Consider the following 13,356-nt stretch of genomic DNA (forward strand, 5'->3'; position numbering starts at 1 on the left):
ATTTACGGAAGCGAAGATCTTGGGAGCCTGGCCTCACAGTTCATTAGCCCAGAAAGCAGTTCGAGCGCTTTTTCGCTACTTGAGGGCAACAGACTTGAGTGCCCGACTATAGACATCCTACACCTAAGTTCTCTCTCTCTCTCTCTCTTTCTTTCACTCTCCATTCCCCTCCCCACGTGTAGGGTAGCAAACTGGACTCAGTCTGGTTAACCTCCCTGCCTTTCCGTCTTCCCTTCTCTCTCTCTCTCTCTGCGTTCCCTTAGTCCATGCAATGTGCAAAATTTTGCAGAATGACACTTGTCCGCACTAGTCTTCTGTTCTTCTCCAACGCTTTAAGCGAGCAAAACGCTGCTGAAAGTGCTGCCATAGTGCGGCGAGCCCACGGAGCAAGGGCGAGCCGGCGAGCCTCACCGGCCACATTGCGAGCAGACGACAAGTGCGAAACCAGTGAAACAACATGACGTGGCGTCACAAAAGCGGCGTTGCAGCGCAATAAGCTACCCACTAAAGTATAATTATCAAATCAAATTTAATATATTTATTAACGTTTACATGGTTAGTACTGCGTTAATTCTTTGCTTTTGGTTATTTCAAAAAACAAAAGTTTAAAAACTTGAGTTTGTTTTACGCACTAGAGGACGCCACGCAAGCAACAAACATGGCTGCCTCCACTCGAAAACCGAAACGGCGTGTAGTTCCGCGTGTGCTCTCCCGATAGTGGTTCATTAGCCTATTTTTGTGCTCTCAAATAGCCTCCACTGAGCTGAGGGACCATGGCTAAGCGGAAGAGAGGCAAGAATAGTCGGAGTGCGGCCATCAAGGTCAATAATGGCTCCTATACCGAAGATGCACACATTTCCGATGCTGTCGAACAGCCGTCACCAAGCGAAGATACGTTAGCAGAAGGTAAGACGACGGATGACTCGGTCGGCAAAACTGAAATAAACAGTGTCGTCGAAGACGAGAGAAATTCGGACGCACCTGAGCAACCGCGAATCGTTCAACAAACCGTGGCGAACCGCAAGCGTGCGGACCTGTCGGCCAGCGAAATCAAGAAAAACGCCGCGCTGATCGTCCAAGACAGAAAGAACGTCAACCTTCTCCTCGACATCGTCGACTGCCTGTCTTCCGACTCCGAGGACGTCGTGGTCGCTGCCGCCCAGGCGGCCAACAAGGTGTTCTGTCACTTCCTCAAGACGAGCCCGGCCTTGTACGAGAGCGAAGCCGCAAAACCCGCCGAATCGCAAAACGCGCTCGAAAAGTTCAACGCCTGGCTTCGGCAGCGGTACGCCGACGCATGGCGTAGCGTCGTCGCGATGCTTTCGGGCGCCTCGTCCTCCGCCCGCGTGCAGAGCCTCGCGCTCCAGGTCGCCATGAAGTGGATCGAGGTGGAGACGCTGCACAAGAAGCAGGGAGAGCACCACGTCCCCAGCGCCAAAGTAGCAGCCGTCGTCGAAGCGCTGCTGGACCCCGAGCGCGACATGAAAAGCGTCATCTCCAAGTTCAACCAGTTCCTCGACCTGGCCGACGTCAAGACGTACGCGCTCCGCGCGCTGGGCAAAGTGGCTCGGACATGGAGGAGGATCGATGCGCAAACGGCTACGAAACAAGATGGCGATGAGGACAAGGCGACGTCGAAAGAGGAAGAAGAGGAAGAGGTGAAAGAATCGCAGTCGACGAAGAAGCCGGAAATGACCGATCGATACTTGTCGAACCTCTACCACCTTCTCCTGGGTTTCGACATGACAGCGGAACCGCACAAGCCGGGAGAGCCCGTTCCCGTTTTGGGAGGCGAGAGCACGAACTACATCATCAACCGCGAACAAGAGGTCAAGCGCCTGTCGGCCGTGTGGATCACCTTCTTGCGACAGAAGCTTCCCGTGAAGCTGTACCGCGAGCTGCTCATCCTGCTCCCTGATAAAGTGGTGCCGTACATGCACAACCCTCTCCTGGTCACGGACTTCTTCATCGAGTCGTACAACCGCGGCGGCTCGTACAGTCTGCTGGCCCTCAATGGTCTCTTCCTGCTCATCCACCGGTACCACCTGGACTACCCCAACTTCTACGAGAAGCTGTACGCCTTGCTGGAGCCGGGCGTCTTCTACGAGAAGTACCGGGCCCGGTTCTTCTTCCTCACCGACCTGTTCTTGTCGTCATCCCACCTTCCAGCGTACCTTGTAGCCTCGTTTGCCAAGAAGCTGGCCCGCATGGCTCTAGCGGCGCCCCCTTACGCCCTTCTTTATGTCATCCCGTTCATTGGCAACCTCCTGATAAGGCATCGCAGTCTAGTCACCATGATCAATGACTCCTCAGACCGCGACGCTTCTATAGACCCGTATGAAGCAGAACAGACAGACCCAAGCAAGTCACAGGCTGTGGACAGCTCCCTCTGGGAGCTGAAGACGCTGCAGAGTCATTGGTACCCGACCGTGGCTAAGAAGGCAAAGTTCATCGACGACAACCTGCCACGAATGGAGTGGGACTTCTCCGAACGACTCGAGGAGGGATATGCTGAAATGATGAAGCGCGCCAAGTCTGCTAAGCACAAGGAGGCACCAACAAACTTCCACAAGGTTGAAGGACTCTTGAAGCAAAAGGAAGAGCTTCTGAGTGAGTTGTGGACTTTGGAGTGAGAACAATCCTTAGCCTTTCATGAACTTGGCATGAGGAAGACCATACCATTGTGCGTAGATGACAATGTTGGCACAGTGTGTGTCCAAAATCTGTGTCCGCGCATGTGTCCTTGAAGAGTGGTGGTGCCTATGGTCGATTGCTGTGCCTTTTCATCCTGTAAAACCATGGATGTCTTGGGACATTTTGTCGTGTAACATTGTTTCGAGATCTGGAATTTTTCACTGTTCCTGCAACTCAAATACACCTGCACATCAGGAGGTCTGCTGTACCTACTCAGCTACAAAGTGCTTGCATTAAACATTACAGAAAAAATTCCCGAATTACAAAACTTCTTGTGCTAGAAATACACTCAAGCTGCGTTAGAAATTACTCAGTTGGAAGTCATGTTTGTAAATATCTTGCAAACGTTATGAGTAGGTTACAAAGAACTGTAGCCTGCTCAGTCATGCTGGCACATTTCGGATTTAGTATGGATAGTTACTGAAATACTGCAACTGTGTGCTCATCTAAGGTTATTGCATATGAGCACAGCAACACAAGTAAATTTCCTTGCTATGCATTGACATTAGCTGATCATATTTTAGTGCTTAACTGGCACTACAAAGGTGTGGCAAGATGAAACCTGCAAGAGCACGTTCTGTGGTCATTATTGTTGTCCACTTATTCTCAAAACAAAGTTTGCTTTCTGTCTTGCACATTTGTGGTGAAGTTGAAGTTTTGCTCGATGGCCAAGTCAAACACGAAAAAGTAGAGACATTTCAAAGCCTGCACAGGTCCTCGTTTAAAATTTTGTCAAACCCTTGATCCAACCTTTATAGTGCCTCGAGACCACCAGTTGAAGAGGCCATAAGCATGTGACTTACGGCATCTTTGAGATCAAAACTATAGCTAATTAGTGGAATTTATGCGCAATATATATATTATTCTCCTAATTTTGAATATGATTTTAGTTTCTAAATATCTTATTCGCCAATTTTTCTGTGCTCCCTGGAAGTAGAAAAAGTAGGGTCTCTTGTACAAGGTTTGAGCTTCATACCAGGCATGGGAAAATAGCCTGTATTGCTCCTTATAGACAAATAATTGCGAATAAGCTCAAGAAGTATTTCTTTTACTTTACCATTTAAAGAATACATCCTAATCTCATCTATAGTTATTGAGGACACTGGTGATTAGATTCCCAAAACACACATGACCAGAATTGTTGCAGATTACAATAACACCTGCATACTTTTATTCTACACATCCTTGTACAGACGAAAGGCAGGTAGTAATGCCTCTTTAAAGTTCCCCTACTAGCTGCTCATGATGTCATGGATTCGGACGGCACCTGCTCCAAGCTAAGTGATGCTTTGTTGACAAACAAAAAGTTCAACATTGCACTCAACCTAAGGGGTTCTGAGAAATTTGCACACACAGAAATGAAAGACATAATGCAGATGTACCAGTGCTTTGGTTTGCCCATAAACTTCAAAAGAGGAACTGTCATGATCAGCCCATGTTCGTGAACAATGGGGGGCTCTGTTTTCCCCACTAATAAGCAATGCTTCCTTGTCACATAAATGAAAACAGTCGTGTAAGAATACGTCACGATTCTAAACTAGTTTAGTGCTGCTCTTTAGTATTCCTTTAAAGAATTACCTCTAAACCTTGGGAAGAAATGCTGGCAAGCGTCGGAGCACCCTAAATAATTTACTGTGCCGCTTATTGCTACAAACCAGTTTCGGTTGCGGTACACGGGAAGTGGATGTGTCACGACCACATGTCAGCACACTCACTCGCAAATACACAGACTTTACTCGCTCCAAACTCGTTTCACAAGCATGAGTGAGTGCTAGTGACCTTGAGTAGACGTGATTGTGAACAGGAGTGAGCACCAGTTGGCGCGACTTCAAACAAAAGTCTCTCACTTTCAAGAAAGCTTGAGTGAACGTTAGGTAGCAACGAGGATGACTGTCAGTAGGCATGGCAAAATTTTTCCATGGCCAAAATTTCGAGGGTCGCACATCACATTCAGAGTGGAGTGCACCAGCTCCCACCATACATACAAGTCGTGTGGACTCCGGAGCACAAGTCCTTATGTGGCAATCAACAGGCACACGCCTACACCTGAGCACACGCACACTAGGAGATGCAAGAGGGTTATGCCGAGAAATTCCACGCCGAGCCCATACCATTAACCTACACGCACATCCTACAACACTATCGCCTTTCACGAAGAACGCTACTGCCGCCTCATAATGCTCCAACGCGAGAGGAAACCGTAATATGGCGAAAACTCCAAAGAAACGCATATCCACACTTGGGTCTCTACCGTGCCATACACTCCATGCTGTATTCCTATAAATGCCCGCACTGCTATTAATGTGCGGCACTTTACCACATGGTATCGGCTTGCGCAAGCACGCGAGACCTCACCGCACGGCAATGGGAGGCAGCACTGTCCAGCGCCCAAGTCAACGGAACAGCTCAACCTGGTCAACCAAGCAGGAAGGGCAGCTAAGGCCACTGGACTCCTGGACTGAGGGAACCACCCACTGCAGAGCGGAGGAGCTACTTCCGCTCACTAGCTGTTTTGCATAAAGTTTATTCTCTCTCTCTCAGTGTGAGCGTGAGTGCGTGCCAGCAACTGTGAATGGAAGCGACCGCAATTACGAGTGAGTCTTAGTGAGGGTAAGTATGAACGGGAGTTTTAGTGCCAGCGAGTGTGAGTGCACATGAGCATGAATGAATAGAATACATGGCCTACAGAAACGTCGGTGATCGGGTATCCACTTATTCTGCCAACCTATGTTCGCAGCATTGTGACACACTGGCTCAATCCACTTGTGTGAATGCTGCTATTGCAACATGCAAGCACATCCTGCAGAAACACATCTGGCACTCCACTTAATTATGAGCAGGCACCATACTAAGCCTTATCTCTACATTTCCTGGCCTTCTCTATTCATGGGTATCATCTTTTCACATATGAGAAACACGTGCTAGAATTTCCTGAACTTGAAAACTTGAAACTGAACTTGAACTTGAAAAACACAAGGTGCACTTAAAGAACCCCTCGCCAGGTTATTATTATCATTATTTGTTTTGAAAACATATACACAAGACAGGAATGGCAAAGAGGAAGAGGCTGGCAACTTCCACCAGAAGAGCACAACGCCTGCCTGCTGTTCAGAAAGGAGGAGACAGAAACATAGAAATGGTAGATAGGAAGAAGGGGAGGGAAGCTTAAAGAAAGAGCAAGATGGTAAATCTTAAAGAATTAAGCAGAACTCGCACGGTACAGGTCACACACAGCAGGGCTGCCCCCCCCCCCCCCCCACTGCAGGTCACGCCACTAAAGAATGTCGACATAGAATAAACAGTGTCCGAGGTCCCATCACCCGAAAACAGAAATAGGCTACAAACATGAACCTAAGTTAGTCACATTTAGAAAAGTAAGAACAGCGCAAAGCGCTTGATCGTGTCGAGATGCGCAATCACTGTGGTACAAACATTTGTCTGTCGCACACCACAGGCCAAGGAGGTCCTAGTCCTTCACTAATGACATGCACTGTGCACTGAAGGCAGGACACTCGAGTATCAGGTGCTGAAGTGTCTCGCAGCAACCACGAGACGTACACGATGGACCGGCCACACACGTCCTTGTCTGTATAGACATTCACACACGTTCACACAGCCAAGCCTTAGCTTGAGTAGTTGTGCTCTAACTTGACAAGGCAAGCCTCAACCGTGATCACGGGGCAGGAACGTTCCATTTGTGACACATTGGTCTGTATGCTGCTTGAGTAGGTGTCGACGAACTAGCAGACGAGCGTCATGAAGCTTGCAAACAATTTCAGGGCAGACAGTTATTATGAGCGCAAGCTGGAGCTAGTGGATCAGCCTCATCATTTCTGACGATCCCTGCGTGTGAAGGGATCCATTGGGCAACGAGAGATCGGTACCCCATGTAATGCAATTTTGTTGGAAGATTCAGTAATGCTGCGCACAACTGGGTAATGAATATGAATTCATTATAATTTGCTATGGGCAGCGCAAAGAGACAAGCACAGTGTGTAGATCATGCAATAATGATGAAGTATCATGATGAATAATCACGAAGCAATGCACTGCACCCATGTGTGCCACAAAAACTGCTGAAAATTCGAAAAAAAGCCTGCGAAGTTCCTTCCTTGCAGGAGCAGCATCGGCCATGAGCAGGATGACGTCGCATGCAAAGGCGCTTCTACCTTAGTACAGTGCTTGTACTGGAAAAATTTGCAGAAGAGTTGAAATCCGGGCCAGTTGGTACATGGTTGAAGGAAAAAACCAGTCAAACAACACGAAGGACAAGAGGAGAGGTTCACACCGCAACGACTGGACTATCAACGGAGCTTTATTAGAAACAGCGTAGTCCCAGCAAGGCCAGCAGAGCATGCGCACTCACATCATCGCTAATCACAAAGCATGAAAAGACAAGATATCGCATCTGTCGTGACCGACCTAGAAATGCAAATTCGAAGGGCAAAGAAGAGCAAGAAATCCTGGAAGCGTACTACATCGGTTTATTAGGTGACGACTGCATTAGTACAACCTCGGTGCACTTACTTGAAAAGGAATTTGCATTTCTAGGTCGGTCACGACAGATGCTATATCTTGTCTTTTCATGCTCTGTGATTAGCGATGATGTGAGTGAGCATGCTCTGCTGGCCTTGCTGGGACTGCGCTGTTTCTAATAAAGCTCAGTTGATAGTCCAGTCGTTGTGGTGCGAACCTCTCCTCTTGTCCTTCGTGTTGTTTGACTGGTCTTTTCCTTCAACTGGAAAAATTGCCAGCAGCAGCGAGAGAAACTCGAGGATTCACACAACATGTAGTGTGTGCAGAACTGTCTCTGGAAGAATCTTATGCAGCTAAAACAAGAAAGGAGACAAGAGGAGGCGGGAAGTCCCTGGGGTAGGGGTTATGAAAATGGAGGTGGGCCCTTGGCTCCAATGCAAGAGGAACATTGCTGTTAGGTGTTGGGTAAGGGGACGATAGCTCGCTTCTTTGCATGATGGGCTTCCAATTTTATTAACATGTGTACTTGTTTATCTTTCTCTGATGTTTGCTGTTCACCGGTTAACAAATATTAAACGTTATCACTCACAGCAAGACCTGCCTGCATGAATTTGGAACTTGTGCGAAGCGAATGTTATGTCCTCGCCAAACCTTGTATTATCAGATTGCATGCGCGACACGAATTGTGTAGTAGTTTCTGGAAACCACAGGGGCACCAGCGGTTACACTAGAACCTTTGATGAGTGATGTATAAAAGCTGATGTGTTTGACCCGATGATGACTGTATTCACCGCTATCGTTGTGCTTCAAATGTAGCCTGGTTTTGTGGGCACAGGTTCACCAAATAACAACTTGGTTCCTGCACTCATGGTTTTGCTGCCGTGTTCTTCACTATAGTGACTACTACGTGACAATATTTCGTTTACTTTTATATTGGCTACTAGTGAACCCCTTCTCAAAAAAACTTTCGAAGATGTTATGCAAATCCAAGCAACTCATGCATAAAAGACAGCGAAGATGTACGAGGGAGAGAGACGCAGAAAGAAAACATTAATTTCTACTTGGGTGGGCGTTCTTGCTCCTATCACAATTCCCAAGAGTTTGATTTGCCACTGCCCAAAATCTGTCAAAAAATTTGCCAATTCTTCACTACTGATGCTAGTATCGAGCTGTGCATTCCAATGGCCTGGTAAGGATGCATCGCTGGCAGTTCGCTGGCTCACATTTAATTCTGACCAGGTTGCCACATGCTGCTGCTGTGCAAATATACTTGTGAATCACATATTTCACCGCTTCGCTATAAAATTATCTCGGTAGGATGCTCCCCAAACAGTGTTTCACAACTTCTAGCATATGACCAAAATTTCCAATGGGGCCTGGTGAGGGTCACTTTAATCCTTCAAGCGTCTCATTATTTTGACCAAAACTGACCTTATTTTGCTTTTTTCTTGCGGGGGGGGGGGGGGGGCTGAACCACATTTTATCAAAGAGGAGAAATGCATTTGAAGTTGAAATAGGCTATTTCAGAAATACTTTGCTGGCAAAAAGCATTCAATGCGTTCAGCAGAAGCGGCATGGCAATGAAAGACCCTATTCATTGTGCTCCCGTTCCTTCTTCAATGGCTTGCGCTGAGAAGGCTACAGCGGAGCGGGCCGTGCCCACAACGCTCCGCCTTCTAAATGTCACCGTGGCGTGCAGTTCAAATTTACTTTTGCATGTTAACTTAGACGCCACAGCTTCCGATTTTGGCGCCTACCACGCATCAAACGTAAGCCAAACACAGTTGCCCTTAGTGAGCCGCAGTGTGCTTAGCCAGTGGACTCGTGACAACAATAAGCAGGGTGGCCAAAGTTTAATTCCAACGCGGGTGGCCGCGTTCATGAATAGACAATAGTCCGCTTCTTCCGCAAGTAGGTAATTATTACCGAAATTCAAAAGCACATTTTCGCTTACTTCAGCCTGTTTATTGAATTTCGGCAATAAATATACACAGTAACAGTAGGAAAAAGTGCACTGACAAAAACATCCCTCTTGATCAATGTCAGCTATTGGCCAATAGCAGTGGCACATGAGAATCCGATTTATTAGAAAATAAAGCATCCAGAAGAGAACGAGTAGTAAGCTTCTGTTGAAAAGAGCGCCTGAGAGAAAGGCGACTTTGCACTCTACTTGCAAGCTCCACAAGCCGAGTATGACAGCAAAACTTGGCCGGAAAGGTCACAGTAGTGCATGCTATCCACAGACTATGTTTTTTCACCAAGCCCGAGGGGTGGTTCAGGGCCCCTTTAAGGCTTACTTTCAAACTGCACTCGATAAAAAAAAACGTTCTATAGCTTTTTCAACCAATTTGTTTCATGTTTTAAGCGAGAAAACCTCATTTTACCTCTTCACCATGCCATATATATGTACTTGTGATTGCCGCAAACGGTACAGATGCTAGCATTCGAAACCTGCCAAAAAACATAAAAAGTGCTAGATTCCAAAAACTTGGTCTTTGAGCACGTACATAGTGTTGCCTTTATATATATGAAAACACACCACAATAAACACACCTCTCCAGTGCTGACAAAATTCGGCTACCATCTACGTTGTAGAACACGAAGACTGAATTAACGTGGCCTTCTAGGCATTAAGGTGCAGTCATCTCTGTAGTAAAAAAAACGGGGGCTGGGGGGCGAATAACCACGGATTTCAAACTCGGCCACAGTAGCCATCTACGTAGTAGAAATAAAACTAAGCGGCAGTGCCAAGTTTGTCCAAGTCACTTTGAAAACGGGATTATTGTCATTGAAGAGCTGTGCTCGTCCAAAACAAAATTAACCAGGATTGTGTTGACGAGCTAACCTCCTTCAAAACACTTAAGGTGTTAAAATGCTACTTGAGCTACACACTCATCATGTGAGACAATTGGTTGTCTTAAAACTGCCTTCTTTCATGTATAAGCTACATGCCGTGTTATCAGTACATTGCTCTGTAGTACGAATTCTGAAGTATCTCTTGTGTGCATGCTTTGTCTCGTGCAAATTTGGCCCCAGTAAATCATGTTCCCCAATACCTGCGACTCACTGGCCCATGCTTCCTGTCCGATACTTTTGCTGAATCCCGAAAACTGTATGTGTGTGAAAAGTGGTTTCCGCGGCTTAGCTAGCAAGTACTACCACAGACAAACGTGAAATACGAAAAAGTTGAAGCTAGCTACAATGTGTTCGTGTATGCTTGTATGCTCAGCCTGGTGCCTACACTGCCTCTGGCCACAACTGGATACATGGCTGTCCAAACTCACATATTCAATTTTGCGATTTGTATCTAGCTAACTAAAACAACAGCACAGCAAACAAGACCCGTTAGCACAAAAAGAAAAAGAGTTCTCCTTATAAGCGTCATACAATTTGTAAAGTATGAACCACCTAGCCTAGCAGTGCACATCATGAAGTCACTAACCACAAAACAAGTCTTTTATACATTTCCATTGAAATTTCATTTATCCGCCACTGCATGTTGTTTTATGGTGTTCTTGCAGAAATCTGGCGCTATGGTTTACGAAAGTTTCTTCAATGCGAATGACAGGAAGCACACGCATATGCCTAAACTTCATCGTTTTGACTTCAAATTATCTTGTGGATTCCTACTGAACCTTTTTGCGGAGCAGTTTGTTCAAGAGAAACGAGATGGCGCTTTTGGCGGCGCGCCGCATGTCACCTCAGCAACAGCGCAAGAAAACGAAACCATTACCGCTAATGCACTGTGCTCCAATCATGCCAAATTGAATCACGTGGATTGAAGACGTGTGCAGTAGTTGGCTGCAATAGTGACTGGCATATTAAGGAAGGAAATGAATCTGTGTAGCCAAGTTCATGGACCGTTGCTGTAACTGTCTATACGTGTTACCAAATCTTCGAGATGTATGGCCTTCTTCGAGGATACAGAAATTGGCTCATCTGCCAGCGTTGTATCGCCAAGCCTCAAAGAAAGTACTTCAGCCCCAGAACGGCGGCAAGAGTGAGTACCGCTTGTTTAACAATGACAAAGGGATGAGCGCTGCTTCCTGTCATAGTACGTTTTGCACACAGTAGAGACTCTCTAATATCTACACAAATCTACCCCTACTGACATGGAGTCTTATGCCTACTCTATCACCAATGTGTCAATAAGTGAATGGGTGCACACTTAATATGTGCACCATATACGCACAGTAAATGACTGACTACACCAATAGGCAACGACGGCCACATTTCAATGGGGCAAAATGCGAAAACGCCCATGTACTTGGGTTTAGGTGCATGTTAAGAAACCCCAGGTGGTCTAAATTTCCAGAGTCCCCACTATGGCATGCCTCATAATCAGATTGTGGTTTCGGCACATAAAACCCCATAATTTCTTACACCGATAGCGCACGAATAGTCGAAGCTTAATGTTTCGCAACGGTTAGGTTAGGCAGAACGATTAGGCAGAAGTAATCAGACATTGACCGCACCAAGGAAATTTACTGAGTCGGAAATGTGACAAGCCGCTGCTTCAAAATACTTGCCAAATAAAGAAGGAAGAGCAAAACACACTAACCCTGATTCCATTCATGAGCAGAAAGTTTGGGTAACTTGGAATACATATTTAGCCTAATTTTGAAAACGAGCGCCATATATGCTGCTCGCACCGTTTTGACATAGGTTAATCAGCCTCCAAAGTGCTTTTGCATGTTCTCTGAAGCTGCGGCCAAAGCTTCACGTTGTCCATGCAGTCACCGTATACAATATCTCCCAAAACAGGTTTGCTAAGCCGCACAGGCACCATAAACACCCAATGTACACACGGAGGCAGTTGAGGCAAGCAATGGACGCATTACCAAGTGATCAAGCACGGCAACGCCCACGGGATCACCGCTGAAAGGGTCAATATTAACCGTTATACTAGCTCATTTCTCATTACAAAATCACCTTATGGAAATAATTAGAGCCATTTAGGCTCTAATTTCTGCCATCTGGCAGGACATTACAAACAAGAATAGTTATTTAGAGTATAAAAAGAAAATTGGCAGGCATGGTGAGAGACTTGCCAAACATCAGCTACATCTTCACGACAAACATGGCTAAAAGTGCTAAAATCCAGTTGTGCCAGAAATAATGCACAAAGGATGTCTATCATCAACGTAAAATATTTAACTGCTCTAAAGGCCCGGCCACATGACGCTCATCGTACGCATCTGTGAGGCTGTACCATGCCTGCCCTATGCATCTCACGAGGGGAGACGTACGGGCAGCACAAATATCTGGCCACGCCAAATATGAACGCGTGCACCTAAAGTGTCAAGCAGTGCGGCGGCATCACGTGGCCAGCATATAAACTACCGGCAAAGGTGCTGAAACAAGTCAGTTTTGGTTCTGAGGAGCTGCACATACAAACATTGTGATTCTCAATTGGGAAACAATGCAGTACCTCTAATATTGATAAATAAAAAGAAAAGTAGCAAAATGAACTTTAGAACAATGTTTCCTCGAACACGAACGTTTCTGCTGACGGTGATCTAGCAGCGCTGTGCTATGTGCAGTGAAGCATGCATGATGGCCGAGTTATCGCACTCTAGTAATGAAACTCTGCAGTGTCAGGAAAAAACAAAAGATTCCAACTAAGCCTCCTATAGCCTCCACACTTTATCCCCTTCTTGTGCTATGTCCTTGCACGCCAAGATAGTTCGTCGAAAGCAAAAGCAATGATAAAAATGATATTTAATTGTTATCGCAAACATATTGAAGCACTTCCTATTGGACCTGTGCTGTAGGTTTGAATACTATATGTCGGTGTTTCAGTAAAATGAGTTGAAAGGTCTGGGTGTTCGCTCTCAGTGTCAGTATGTCGTCATGGGACGGGCTCACTTCTTTCGTTCTTTTAACAATTTTACATCAGGCGTACACTATTTCAAGTAGCTGGACCTGTGCTTTCCAGGTATGCTAGACATGAAATAGTTGATGTTCTCACACCTGAAATTTCTTTCAAAAGTTCCTGCATGGTGTCTACATTCTGTAAACTTGACAAAACCCACTGAAGAATTAAAATTTTGTCTGTTGTGCAGCAGAATGCCTTTTATGGTTCTGAAAATGCAGAATACGCGGCGAAACTTTCAAAGGACGCAATTAAATGGTGCCTGAAGGGGTCATTCAAAGGTTCCTTATGTAGAAGATGACAAACCGACA

The 13,356-nt window shown here is 46.1% G+C and overlaps 1 protein-coding gene across 1 annotated transcript; it reads left to right on the plus strand.

Annotated features, from left to right (window-relative positions):
• The first annotated feature begins 656 nt into the window (after positions 1-656).
• On the plus strand, positions 657-3,329 carry LOC142590228 (nucleolar complex protein 4 homolog). The gene has a single exon (XM_075702157.1). It carries the CDS (start codon positions 774-776, stop codon positions 2,631-2,633), a length of 1,860 nt encoding a protein of 619 aa, XP_075558272.1. The 5' UTR covers positions 657-773; the 3' UTR covers positions 2,634-3,329.
• The last annotated feature ends 10,027 nt before the right edge of the window (positions 3,330-13,356 follow it).

Source organism: Dermacentor variabilis, chromosome 8 (assembly GCF_050947875.1).
Source record: "Dermacentor variabilis isolate Ectoservices chromosome 8, ASM5094787v1, whole genome shotgun sequence".
In the NCBI taxonomy this organism is placed as follows: Eukaryota; Metazoa; Arthropoda; class Arachnida; order Ixodida; family Ixodidae; genus Dermacentor; species Dermacentor variabilis.